The sequence below is a fragment of the Ursus arctos genome, unplaced genomic scaffold, assembly GCF_023065955.2.
Source record: "Ursus arctos isolate Adak ecotype North America unplaced genomic scaffold, UrsArc2.0 scaffold_31, whole genome shotgun sequence".
NCBI lineage: Eukaryota > Metazoa > Chordata > Mammalia > Carnivora > Ursidae > Ursus > Ursus arctos.
Window position 1 is genome coordinate 20,702,053 of NW_026622997.1, and position 14,296 is coordinate 20,716,348.

General features: G+C 39.8%; 1 protein-coding gene across 1 annotated transcript in view; it reads left to right on the forward strand.

Moving 5' to 3' along the window:
- The window catches only part of CAP2 (cyclase associated actin cytoskeleton regulatory protein 2), a 131,837-nt gene that overhangs the window by 28,694 nt on the left and 88,847 nt on the right, over positions 1-14,296 (forward strand). Inside the window, exon 3 of the mRNA XM_026511541.4 lies at positions 320-420. Within this exon, the coding sequence (XP_026367326.1) occupies positions 320-420 (101 nt within the window). The remainder of the gene's footprint in view (positions 1-319; positions 421-14,296) is intronic.

Consider the following 14,296-nt stretch of genomic DNA (forward strand, 5'->3'; position numbering starts at 1 on the left):
GGTCAAGTCACATGCTCTGATTGCATCTCCGTTTCTTCTTCATCAGTGAAACTGTGATGCTACTTACCTCATGAGTTTGGGGCAGAAATAAATAAATATGTAGGTGAAAGTGCTTACTCAGGCGGATGAAGAATAGCAAAGCATTGTTTTCTTGAGCCATTGAGAAGGGTTTCATAAATACTGACTGAGTGAATGAATGCGCTGGTGAGAAGAATGAGAACAACAATGAGTGATATTAAGCTTCCATAGTTCCTATGGCCAAGCAATACCAGCTTTTCATTAAACTCTCAGGACCTGACAAAATGTGCTTCTTCCAAAGGTGTGGCACCCTCGGTGGAAGCCTTTGATAAGCTGATGAACAGCATGGTGGCTGAGTTTTTAAAGAAGAGCAGGATCCTTGCTGGTGATGTGGAGACTCACGTGAGTACTTTCCTCTCTCGTTCTCTGGGGAGAAGATGACTACTATTAAAAAAAACAAAATGACAGAGGCGGGTGAGGATATGGGGAGTTTGGGACCCTGGTGCACTGCTGATGGGAATGTAAAATGGTGCAGCCAAGTATGGAATTCCCACAATCCCACTTCTGGGCAGATACCCGAAGAATTGAAAGCAGGATCTCGAAGAGGTATTTGTACACCCCTGTTCACAACAGCATTATTCACAATAGCCAAGAGGTGGAAGCACTCGAGTGTCTGTTGGCGGATGAAGGGTAAACACAGTGTGGTATATATGTACAAGGGAATATTATTCAGCCTTAAAAAGGAAGGAAATTCTGACATGTGCTACCATATACCCTGAGGCTATTCCGCTCAGTGAAATAAGCCAGTCACAAAAGAACAAATATTGTAGGATTCTACTTCCATGAGGTATCTATGATCTCATTTATATGAGGTATTTGGAGAAGGGGAAGGGAGAAATGGGAACTTGTTTAATGGGCACAGAGTTTTAGTTTTGCAATGAAAACTAAACTCCAGATAAAAGTTCTGAAGATCTGTTGCACAACAATGAGAATATAATTAACGCTACTAACCTGGACCCTTAAAAGTGGTTAAGATGGTAAATGTTGTTTTATGTGTGTTTTATCACAATGAAAAAGTGTGGCCTGAGGAAAAGCAAAGCCATAGAATTTGATAATCTTTGGATTAGGAAAGACCTTTAATGATATCTACGCTATCCTCCCAGTTTCAAACATTTTTTTTTTACATATAAAAATGTTTAGCGTCATCCTTGAGAGTAGTCATTACTTGCATACATTTAGTGAAAATTCAATGTAAAAGCCAAACCAATTAAAAACCTATAAGAAATTTATCACCAGGTTCTCCTTTTTTATTTGCCTTTGTTTCTCACAGAGGATTAAATTCCAAATCCATCTGCTTACGGATTTCTCAGCAATGGCAAAACCATTTTCAGTGTAGATTCACAGAAAATCTGATTCTTGAATAAAGCTGTGGTTTGCGGTAAAAGGAAAACAAAAGCATAAAAAGGGACTCTCTCTTACTTGTCCCCCAATTAGACATTACATGCAACACCCAATACCGGTCTTCCACATGATCTGGTGACTCAGGTTATACCAGAGTTTCCAGGATTGTAATTAATAGGTGCTTATCTTATCACATTTGCAATGCAATTTGTTCATCACATCTGAGAAAAATGAAGATTCTCCCCAGGACCTCCATTTTTATTAAATATACCTATTGAAATGCCCATTGGCAAAAGAGGGGAAGCTCTGATGTACGTGAGTTCTAGAAAAGTCTGTGTAATAAGACGTGGTCACTTCAGATGTATCATAGGGCTCAGTAATTGCTCTGGCCTGCTCTTGAGCTTTAATGTGTTTGTTCATAAGAAACTTTGTACACAGGAAGATAGTGGCTGAGTTTCTTCTGTTCTGAGACGTGATGGTACCTGAAAACCAGCACATAAAATGGACTATTGCTGCCAATACACTAAAAGAGATTCTTGAGTGATTGACAAACATTTACTGTCTTGAACACTATTATAATTGGATCATTATTGTTACTGTTTTTTAAGATCTTATTTATTTATTTGAGAGAGAGAGAGAGCGAGCAAGTGGGACGGGCAGAGGGAGAGGGTGAATCCCAAGCTGACTCTGCACTGAGCAGGGAGCCTGACGCAGGGCTTGGTCCCACGACCCTGAGATCATGACCTGAGCCAAAATCAAGAGTCAACCACTTAACTGCTTAACTGCACCACCCAGGCGCTCCTCATCATAGTTACTATTTGTTAATGTTGACTTTGTGTTTCTGAGGTACAGAGTACATTATAACTCCCATTAGTAATATCTCACAGAACTATGTAGAGAAGTGTTTTACTAGAGAATAAAGAGGCCTATAAATAGACATTTAATTTTGCATTAAAAAAACATGTGGAGTTTGCATACTAAGTAAGTCTCTTCAAATTCCATAGTAAACAGTTCCTTTCAATTCTTTTCAGAACAAAGCAAGTTATAAATAAAGTGTAGCTTCATTTATATTAAGTTTTTTCTTCTCTCCACTCATCAGCCTGAAAATAGTATGACTCAGTTGAAGGACTGTTCTCAATAACAGATGCACAGTGCTTAAAGAAATTTATGTTTTCCCTAGTGGGTTTTTAAAAAGTGAAAGAAGGAAGATAGGGGAGAAAGAAGGAAAGAAAAAAGAGAGAGGAAGAGAGAGGAGAAGAAAAAAAGAAAGAAAGAAAGGAGAAGAAGGAAAGAGAGGAAAGAAAGAAAGAAAGAAAGAAAGAAAGAAAGAAAGAAAAAGAAAAAGAAAAAAGCCTGTCATCCAAAAGTTTAGACTCTGATTCTGCAACACAAAGGGAGTACAGGGAGCTATTGTCCATCTGCCCGTGAGTTTAATACATTGAACAAGTGGTTTATTTTTTCTCTCTTATAGAAGCATGTGTCATTGACATTAAGCCTGCAGCTGCTGCGTCTCACATAAGCCAGAATTGGGGGTTGAACTTTGTTCCAAGAACACACCTGTTGCCTGGAAAAAAAAAAAAAAAACCCTCACATACCTGATCGTACAGTATGGAAATTTGAGAATGACACAAATGTGCATCATGTTAAATCCTAGCCCTGTGTTTAAAAGCTATTTCACAGATACTAATAATGAAAAAGGGCAGCCAAGCTATGATTTAACGTCTGCTTCGATGTGTTGGCTGCTGGTTGGGCTTAATTTACTGATCACTCAATAGTCTATTGACAGAACAGACCACAAAAAAGGGGAACTAATAGCTACAATTAGGAAGTTCTGTTGAACCAAAGAGCATAACAGGTTTCGAAAAGATTAGATCTTGTAAAGCCTTCTTGGATGCAACATAAACCCAAGGGCTTATTTAAACTACTCTTCAACCCGGGAACACTGACGCAGCTTGCACTCCTTTTAAGAAAGAATCCACAGTGCATGATTTTATAATACAGGTTTAGATTAAATGTAGTCTTCAATGTCAAAGGAAAGGGTCATCTGTAATACCAAGCCCTTGGTCAGACATCATTTATCCTTAACTGGACTAATGTGATTGTTTCTTACAAAGCTGTCCTGTTGTTATTCATGGTCTGTGGACCCAACCTCGGGCTAGTTTTAAGTGATTTGACAGTCACGAAACCGCGATAAATCATATAGCCCCTCTTAATGCAAACCCTTTTTGGAAATTTATAGAATTTACATTTTAAAAATGTCTCTAGAAGTCTGGAACATTTATTTTCTGCCCTTGATTAAAATGGATAAGAAAGAAACACTCTTTTATTCATCGCTTCATAAAAATGAAAGAACCATAATTTGAACAAAAAGGCAATAAAATTCAATTAAGAAGTATAACACACTTAAGCATCGTGTGATTAACTCTCGCTGCACAGTGTTTGGACCTTGCCTTCCCTGCCTTCATAAAGGATGAGCATTTTTAGACAATTATGGTAGCTGCCCTCTTGGGTCACAGTCACTGCTCAAGATGTGTCCAGCCTTTGTCATTGATCTAAATCCCCTACAAAATGTTATGTTCATTTTCTGCTATGCTGCTTGAGTCACAAGTTCAAAGAGTGGCTGACTAGGACTCGCAGCTTGTATTTGGGCCTTAGAGCTGGCTGTACTTTTTACAGCATAACCTGGAGCCTGTCCCTTACCCTCCTCAGTAATGAGGCGGACGACCTCACTCGCAGGGGCCTTCCTTTTCTCGCAGCCGGTCGAGTGATCACCTGTTGTGTCCGCAGAGCGTCAGGGAGGGGCTAGTCGGTGTCCAAACGGAGCTGGTCGTAGGGCATCATCACGAATATAAAAGCATCGTGGGCCATGCCAGGGAAAGTACTTCAGTCATCTCAACATCTGAAACAAGCAGAAGGAAGCACGTCAGGAAAAGGATGCATGGGACAGATAAAATATCATCCTGCTTTACTATGATAGAGAAGATACTCAGACTCCTTCATTTAGAGAGACCTCGAGGCCTCCAGGAGTCTGTCCTTCTTGTCTTAGAGGTTGTCAGGTATTCCTTTTTCTGGACCTTTTCTCTGAAGATATTGAATAACTCTGGCTTTGGAAAAAATAACACGAAATGTGTGCATATTTATTTTACTAATTGTGTCCTTCTTCTCCTGAATTTGTACTCACTTCAAAAGTGATCATTTTGGGGCGCCTGGGTGGCTCAGTTGGTTAGCCGTCTGACTCTTGATCTCAGCTCAGGGCTGGATCTCAGGGTCCTGAATTGAAGCCCCATGTTGGGCTCCGCACTGGGCATGAAGCCTACTTTTTAAAAACTTGCATTTTAAATGCTTTATAACCTGGGTCCATATAGGGACCCTCCTGCCCTCACCAAAAAAAAAAAAAAAAAAAAAAAAAGAAAGAAAGAAAGAAAAAAAAATCAGAAGCACAGGTTTGGGGTTGACTCAACACCCCATTCTACCTACATCTCTCTCACTCTCTGACTCACCTTCGACCAAGTTGTTTCTCCCATTAACTTCTAGTTTCCTGCTAATTGCTTCATCTGAAACATTTATTTTTACTATAAGTACACAAACACTTTGGCAATTTCAAGCCCAAAGGATCTGTATGTCTTTCACATTCTCCAAATGGCAGAGATCCACAGAATGACTCGTAGCAAGAAGTCTGCCGCTAGATTTCATACAGACTTTGAGTTAGGACTTTCCTTTCTTACTGGCTTAGCCAGTTATGATTGTCAGAATTATTAGAGAAGGAGATACGTTAAAATCATCCCTTCTAATATAATCCCTTTTCTTTTTCTTTCTCCTTCCCTCGTTCTCACCCTTCCTTCTTTTTTTCCTCTCTCCCTCCACACGCTAGAGAGGGTAGGTGACATCGGTGACAAGTTGAGTGATGAACCATGACTTAGTACAGAGCGGGGGAGTCTGGTGTCTCCAGCTGTGATCCTTTGGGTGGGGAGACACCTGCCTTTGACCCTCTGGGCAGCTGTGTCCCCCATCACCTTTGTGGGGATCTGGATCCCTCGTGAGAAGCAAGTGGCACTGACTGCCACCTTCCTCCCAGCTTCTGCACTCCATAGCGGTTCCCGTTTCCCCTACCCGATCTCTACAGTGCGAGGAAAGGTCAGTCGGACCGCTGGCTCAGACAAGGGCTGGGGGGGGGCGTGGAACGTCACCACTGCTCATGTGCTTCGACTGTCCCCTCAGAGCAGCGCTGAGTGAGGCGATGATGGGGATGATGGTGGCCTCCAGGACTGGTGCACGGTGTCCCTCACAGGCCTTGGCTCCTGGCCCATCACACCAGCCTTGTCTCGGCCTGGTCCTCACTCACGGGCTGTTGGCATCAAATCTGCAGAATTCCAGAAGGTCACAGATAGATCAGTCTCTGTCATCATTTCTTCCCAAGAATGTGAAGAATTTTTATTCTCAGCATCGGACGGACACATACTTTGCGACCCAGCCCATGCTCTGACGCACAGCCCTTTCCTGCTAGGTCGCTAGCCTGAGCGGGACCTCCCCGGGACCACTTTTTAACTTAAGGGCATTTTTAACTTAAGGGTTTAGAGCATGTAATCCCTGTCTCTTTCCTTGCACATTCTCGTTTCATGGCGCATTTGGAGCTTTGGAGACGCTGAGGAACTGGTCCTAGAATCCGAACATCTCTTGAAGGGCCACCAGGCATCGCCTGCCCCCAGGATCTCCCCATCTACCAAAAATAAAATGTCACCAAAATGTTTTGCTGAAACAATGAATTAGGTGCCGTGAATCTTGCAGGTTAAGATTTTTTTTCTGCCTTTTTTTTTCCTTCCTGGACGGTAAACAGTAAATTTGCTTTTACCAAACTTTTGCCTGAATGCTTTTTTTTTTTCTTCTTCTTCTTGAAGGAGAACTACAGAATTCTGTTCTGTGTTCACTAGTATGAACCACACGAAGAGCAGGGATGCGTTCTGAGCGTGCCCGGGCCTGCTGTGGCTGGGGGCCGCTGTGTCCCCCACCAGCTGCCACCACTTGGCCTGCACCTGGGAACAAAGTAGATGATTGAGTCTCACACGGACGGCATTGCTCCGTGTAGAAGCCAAGCAAGAGTGTGCCTCTCAGGCCGTGCCAGGAGTTCCCGAGGGTAACCAGCAACTTCTCTCCGGCCATTTTTCTCCTCGGCAGTACCCTCTCAGAGGATTGCTTGCCATGTCAGAATTGACTCAGGCTACCCAGCGCCGTCACAATACGTGTCCTTGTCCTCACCCTTCTCTTTCTCCTGCCCTTCCTTCTTCCTAAAACTATGCCAATATTTGAAACCTTGGTTGGTTGTTTTCTCTCTAGACGTCAGGATAACTTAATTGTCTGCCCGGAGGCTGCTTCAGCATCTGAAAATTAATACTTTGTCTAAAAGTAATGGCCTGATTTCATTTAGATTATCTTGTTATTTCTGTCCATGCGCCCATCCCCACAAAACACGTGCACACACACGCGTGCATGTCCACTGTGTGCCTAAGAATTCCTCATTGCGCTGTACGAGCTACGCAGAAGAAACAAAACAGTCTCGGGGGCGCCTGGGTGGCACAGCGGTTGGGCGTTTGCCTTCGGCTCAGGGCGTGATCCTGGCGTTCTGGGATCGAGCCCCACGTCAGGCTCTTCCGCTATGAGCCTGCTTCTTCCTCTCCCACTCCCCCTGCTTGTGTTCCCTGTCTCGCTGGCTGTCTCTATCTCTGTCAAATAAATAAATAAAATCTTTTAAAAAACAAAACAAAAAAAACAGTCTCAGGCAAATATATGGGATGTCAGGCCCAAGACTCGCTCAGATTGTAGGAGATATGTTTGCAGATTTGTCAGTGTGTGGAAGGCAAGTACAAAATATGCTTTCTCGCCTTTAGTAGTAGTATGTAGATTATTATTTATTAGTGTATTTAGTATTTAGGTTGTGCTTTACCAATGTCAGTTTCAAAATACGAGAGTTTATACATTTTATAACATATTACAACCCAACTCTTTATAATGTATCAAGTATAAGATGTTTTAGTGATGTCATCGAGCCTTACATCGGAAACCGGGGATGTACTGTATGGTGACTAACATAATATAATAAAAAATCATAAAAAAAAAAAAGTTTTAGTGATGTAAAAGAAAACAGGGTACTCAATGAATTAATAATTTATTGTTCCTTAAAGAAGATGCATATATATATATAATAATCCATTATATATATGTGCATATACATATATATACTCAGTCATAAAAAAGAATGAAATCTTGCTATTTGCAACAACATAGATGGACCTAAAGGCTATTATGTTAAGTGAAATAAGACAGAAAGACAAATACCATATGATTTGCTTACATGTGAAATTTAAAAAACAAAACAAAACAAACAGAAGAGAAACAGACTCATAAATGCAGAGAACAAACTGGTGGTTGCCAGAGTGGAGGGGCCTGGGGAGGTGGGCAAACTGGTTGAAGGGGATTAAGAGGTACAAACTTCCAGTTAGAAAATAAGTAAAACACGGGATTATAATGTACAACATAGGGAATACAGCCGGTAACATTGTCACAACTTCATATGGTGACAGATGGTAACTAATTTATTGCAGTGACCATTTCCTCATGTATATAGATATCAAATCACTATGTTGTACACCTGAAACTAATACTATATTATATTTCCATTATTCTTCAAAAGATTAGTCATTTATCACTCATACGTGTTTGCAGTAGAAATCTTTTCCCTTTCAGAAAACACTTCTTTTTTTTTTTTTTTTTAAGATTTTATTTTTAAGTAGTCTCTACACCCAACGTGGATCTCAAACTCATAACCCCAAGATCAAGAGTCACATGCCCCACTGACTGAGCCAGCCAGGCAGCCTAGGAAAACCCTTTCCTAAGGCACTTGAAATATTGATACTTGACTTTCAGTTAGTTGATTTTGTCAAAACTGATTAATATACAGGAAAGGTAGTGTGGTTTACTGATAATTTGGGGCTCAGTCATTGGTGCTGGGGTTTATTACAAGGTTCCAGAGGTATGCTGCTTTCCTCTGACCATCTCAGTGTCTAGCACTGTGCCCATAGTGAGTGGCTAATCAGTGCTTGCTAAATGAATGAATGAATACCTCACATGTTCACTCTGCTCACAGATAATCATGGTTATCAATTTACCATATTTCTTCCTGATCTTTTTATATGTGCATTTTAAGAAAAATATTTATCTGTAGACTATTTCAAATCCTGCTTTTAAAAATAAACATTATTTTAAATTTAAAAAAAAGTATCAGACTCTACCCCCAGTGTTGTCACAGCCTTTAAAATACTCTTAACAATTCCAGTAATAGTTGCTAAGCAGAAAGATCCTACTCGGAATGAAAAAGTACCAAAAAGTACCAAAAATCATTTGCATTTGCCAAGAGCAAGCGGTGTCACTTTCAGTTATATTGACTGAACATGAAATTGTTAAAAGTGAAAATTTTGACAAACTAATAAAAATATTTTCAGAATAAAAAAAATGAATGATTGAAAATGAATGTTTGAGTGAATGTATCAAATCATTAATGAATTACTGAACCAACAATGGATGAACATACCATGGCTGAAAGTTTAGATTAAGCAATATCCTAGACTAACAGTTGAAAAGATATCAAGGCCAAGTTTAAATCATGAATTAGCAAGTGAAATATGGAGAAACATAGACTCTGTCGATTTTTGTTCATCTCACACACACACGCTCACATCCTGAATTTCTCATAGACCTGACAATTTGTCTAGTACCTCCCTCATTCTCTTCATTCTCATTCAGAAAAGCTAAATGAGAACTTTTTTCAAATTTATTTGAGAACAGTGGACACACATGTTACAGTAGTTTCAGGTGTACAGCCTAGTGATTCAGTGTCTCTACTCGTTAGCCGTGCTCACCGCAAGTGTAGCTACCGTCTGTCCTGATATGTTGTAATATCATTGACTGTGTCCCCTGTGCTGTGCTTTTTATTCCTGTGACTTACTCATTCCATAACTGGAAGTCTGTATCTCCCACGCCGCTTCACCCATCTTGCCCATCCCCCCAACCCCCTTCCTTCTGGCAACCATCAGTTTGTTCTCTGCATTTACAGGTCTGATTCTGCTTTCTGTTTGTGTATTCATTTGTTTTGCTTTTTGGATTCCACCTACGAGTGAACCTATATGGTATTTGTCTTTCTCAGTCTGACTTATTTCATTTAGCATTATATCTTCCATCCATGGTCCATCCGTGTCACAAATGGCAAGATCGCATCCTTTTTTATGGTTGTGTAGCATTCCTACGTGTGTGTGCCTTCTTTATCCATTCGTCTATCAATAGACACAGGTTGCTTCCATATCTTGGCTATTTATTGTAAATGCTGCAATAAACATAGGCGTGCATGTATCGTTTCGAATTAGTGGTTTTGTTTTCTTTGGGTAAATACCCAGTGGTGGAATTATTGAAGCATATAGTATTTCTGTTTTTAATTTTTTGAAGAACGTCCATGCTCTTTTCCAGAGTGGCTGCACCAATTTACATTCCCACCAGCAGTGCACATCCTCGCCAACACTTGTTATTTCTTGTCTTTTTTATTTTAGCTATTCTGACAAGTATAAGGTCTAAATGAGAATTTATAAGGATGTGAAAATCCATCAACGTGGTCACTTGTAGTCACTGCCAATAGAAATACCATGAGCTGTATCTGAGACAAGATATTTTTGTGAACTTTACTATAAGTATTTTAAACTGAAGCCCAGATTTTAAAAAACAATAGAATTTTGTTTGTTTTCTCTGTTTGGGTTGGGTTTTGGCACGTTACTTTCCCCTTTGGTCATGAACATTCAAAATGATAGCGATCAGGTGAGAAATAACTTTGTGGAGTCTGAGGGGGCCAGTTGGGACATTAAATTTTTATATGGGACTTCATAGTGTATTTCCAATAACCAACTCTCCCGGGTTCCAAGAGTCTTTAGCCAGATTTTTATGATTTTAAACATCTGGATGAAAAGTAAAAAATTGAGTAGATTGTCTCGATATATCAAAACACTTACCATCCCAAATTTTGAAACGCGGACTCTCACCCCAAAGTTCACTTGTAAATTAGTTCCTAGAAACTTGGGAGACATTTGTCCATAGACCTAATGTAAGCCAACGGGGTTCAATTCCTACACAAAGACACAGAAGAACATTATCCCATGTGCAGTACACAGACCACTGAGAACTACAAGCTCTTTGCTAATGGTCTGTCATGAGAGAGGGCAGAAATTGTAAGATTTGAAAACTTTGCTAGCAATCCCACAGAGTAATTTTAAGTCTGCTAAATCTGGTAATTTAAAAAACTAGGACTTGTACTTTGGTTTTTCATTTCATTTTTCTAGTACAGCTCTTTTATTTTACAAAAGTATCAGTCTGTGACAGATGAGAAATTAAAAAGAAAAACCTTTAACCAAATGTTTTTTGAGTGGCACTTATGTAATGCAAAATGCCAGAAAAAAAATTCTTCCACTGTGCTTTTAGTTAAATGAAGCAGGAAAACCATAACATGAACTGCAAAATAGTTAATAGTTCCAAAGGCAGGAAGAGAAATTTTCTGAGGATAACCAAGCAGAAATTGAGGGGAGAATAAAAAGGTGGTATATACACTTAAGAAAGATTTGCCTTATTAAAAATAATGCCTGAAAGGATATTCATTGAATTGCTGACAATGGTCATTGGGATGGGGGGTGTGGACTTACTGAAAACTTTTGCTTCCTAAACATTCATGTCTTTTGAACTTCTTACATCATGTATGTGTTACTGTTATCATCAAAAGAGGGGAAAGGAATATTTGATAGTAGAAGAAAAAAATCTTGGAGTCAGGGTTTTGCCTGAAAGGAAGTTCACTGAGCCGCAAAAGACAAATGAAGAGAAAATGCAGGCACCAGGGGGTGACACCGATCCTGAGTACTTGGCTGCAGGGCACCCTTGTGGTCAAGGGTCCAGGGTGCCTGGGAATCCGTGGGGAGTTGGGGAAGAGGTGTCGATCAAAGACCTTTCGTGGGTTGAGTGTTCATAGTAAGAGCTCAGTCTAGATGGATTGATGTTGGCTGAATATGGTCGATGAATGAACAAAATCTGGTTCTTAGCTAATTTTGTAGTTGCTAGAGATCAATCTTATTTCCCTGCCTTATTTTCATTTTCCATATTAGTGAGAGAGGCAATCGTAAAGAAGGAGAACGAGAACTAGCATTCGTTAGGAGCCTGCTAGGTGCTGGGCATTTTGCACAGCGACTGACAAACATTCCTTGGTCAGTAGGAGAACCATTTAAGATGGATAACATTGGAGAAAGGTTGGGTAACTTGCTTATGGCCATGCATTTAGGAAAGGATAGAGTTGGATTCTATCTCAGGCCTATCTGAGGTCTAAAGCTCACAATCTCTACACTATACCACCCCACTTTCCAATAATTTAAGTCATTCATTATTAAGCAGTAGTCACTGAGCTTCTGTTGTAATGAAGACCCTTTTTATGTAGGTACCTACTAGCCTCGTCTTCAATAGCATATCACCCACTTGGAGACATAAGGCATATACTCATGCATGGAAGTTAAATAAGAATATGGCTTACATAACAGGAGTAAGAGAACAATGCTTAGTGTCACAGTGCATTCTAGAATAAGGAGAACCTTGTTGTCCCTAATTTTTTGGAGTGATCTTGGAGCAACCAAGTGTCCTTTACTTGTGTAGACCCAAGTTTCGTTAACCATGAAGCGGTTCTGGCTTACCAAGTCAGAAGATTTGGTTTAAACATGTTGATAAAATGCATTAGATTCCTTAAATGTTAGAAAAACAAATTAGAAAATTTGGAGAAGGGCCAATCTGCCAAGTATTTTTTAGCTACACAATGATTGAATTTGAAAATAAAGTTAATTTAGGAGAATAGTTTTGGGCAGAATACAAACTTGGAACAATATTCATACCTGTCAGAAAAGCAAATGGATTTAAACATACAATAGTGTTTTCTTTTTTCCCATATTCCCATGCCTTGAGAAATACTCAATGTTTTTCTTTCAAGTCTTCAGCCTTTTTTAATATAAACGGCAACAGTGGATTATTTAGAAGAGTTTTTGTTGGGTTTTCTTAAGCTACAGTGGTTGTTTTTATATTAGAGATTTTGCAAAGTCTTCTGCATATTCTATTTTTGTACACTGCTTGTTTAATTTAGACCACATGTTCTGGACCTCTTTCCATGTCAGTATGTTGGGGCCTGCATTGTCTTTTTTAATGACCGCGTAGTATTTCATTGTATGGCTACACCATAATTGATTTAAACAATCAAAATTGTATCTAGGTGAAATAATGTACATACAAGAATGCAGGGCCCGGGAGCGCCTGGGTGGCACAGCGGTTAAGCGTCTGCCTTCGGCTCAGGGCGTGATCCCGGCGTTCTGGGATCAAGCCCCACATCAGGCTCCTCCGCTATGAGCCTGCTTCTTCCTCTCCCACTCCCCCTGCTTGTGTTCCCTCTCTCACTGGCTGTTTCTATCTCTGTGAATAAATAAAAATAAAATCTTAAAAAAAAAAGAAAGAACGCAGGGCCCAGATTAAGGTGATACAAGTAAGACCCTTGGGTGTGACCCTGAGAGGGAGCATGCCTGTGCTTCTCACCAGCATCACCCTGGTCCCATCCCTGCAAGGCTGGGCATCCAGTGTCATTTATCATCATTTAGAAAAGTAGTAATATTTGACTTGTTTTCAATTTTTCCCCATTAGAAACAAAATTTCAGTGGATATCCTTATACAAATATAATTTTATTATTGTATAATTATTTTCCGAAAGAAAATTCCTACAATTGGAGATACTAGGTCAGTGGCAAACACTGCCTAATACTTCCTGTTCCTCCTGCCCTTTCTCCCCCCACCCCGCACACACACACATGGTACTGATTCATACTCTCACGGTGTCTTAAAGTGCTTTAAGCGATTTGGCGATAATTACGAACTAGGAAAATAAGAATTTTTAGGGAAACAAGGCATGATTTGAATGCACATGAATATTCATGATATTGACTCTTTAAAAATGCTTTGCCCTCTGCTGGATGTGCAGGGAGATAAAAGCAAAGCTATTCTTCCCCATATAAATAATCTCTTTTTTTGCGAAAGAAAACCATCTATCAGTTCTTTTACATATTACTTGACGTACCAAGTAATTTATTTCAATTCCTTCTTTGGAACTGGATATGATGTGTTTTGGGTGGGGCTGGTTGAGTGTTGAGTCACTTTCACTGAGACCACTAAGGCAGCTGAACCGTATAATAAAAGATTTCAGGCATGGATGTAAGAAGGGACACGTTGGAGCTGTTCCCTAGTGTCAGAACTATGCACCAGGGTTTATGTAAATACTTATGTGAGTTGGAAGTTGCCAAGGCAACAATCCTATTAATGAAGAATAAACCTCTTTTATTATCAGTGCCTGAATGATTACTTTTTTTATAAACTGTGCCTGGTAGTCTAACATTGACATTCTTAATCTACCTACTCATCTTTGCTTTCCAGACTGCAAAATTATTTAGCTCTATTCAATAAGCATGCCTTCTTTCTCTGCCAATGAAAGTGGAATTATTGGGGGAAAAATTAGTCAACTGTAAGGGCAGTAAAAATACTAATTTATAACAATTATCTAATATAAAATTATTGCCCTTTTGATATATACTTTGACAAAGGCAGAGCCTGAAATTGACTGAACTTGTTTGGTATTTGAGTGGGCCAGTCTTTAAATTAACTTGTCTTTATGATTTAACGGAGCATTGCAAACATATTTTTAAATAAGTGGAGTGTGACATTACTGCTTCCTTCCCCTGGTCAGACTGTAAATTTAGACTCCATTTTATTGCATGCACACTGG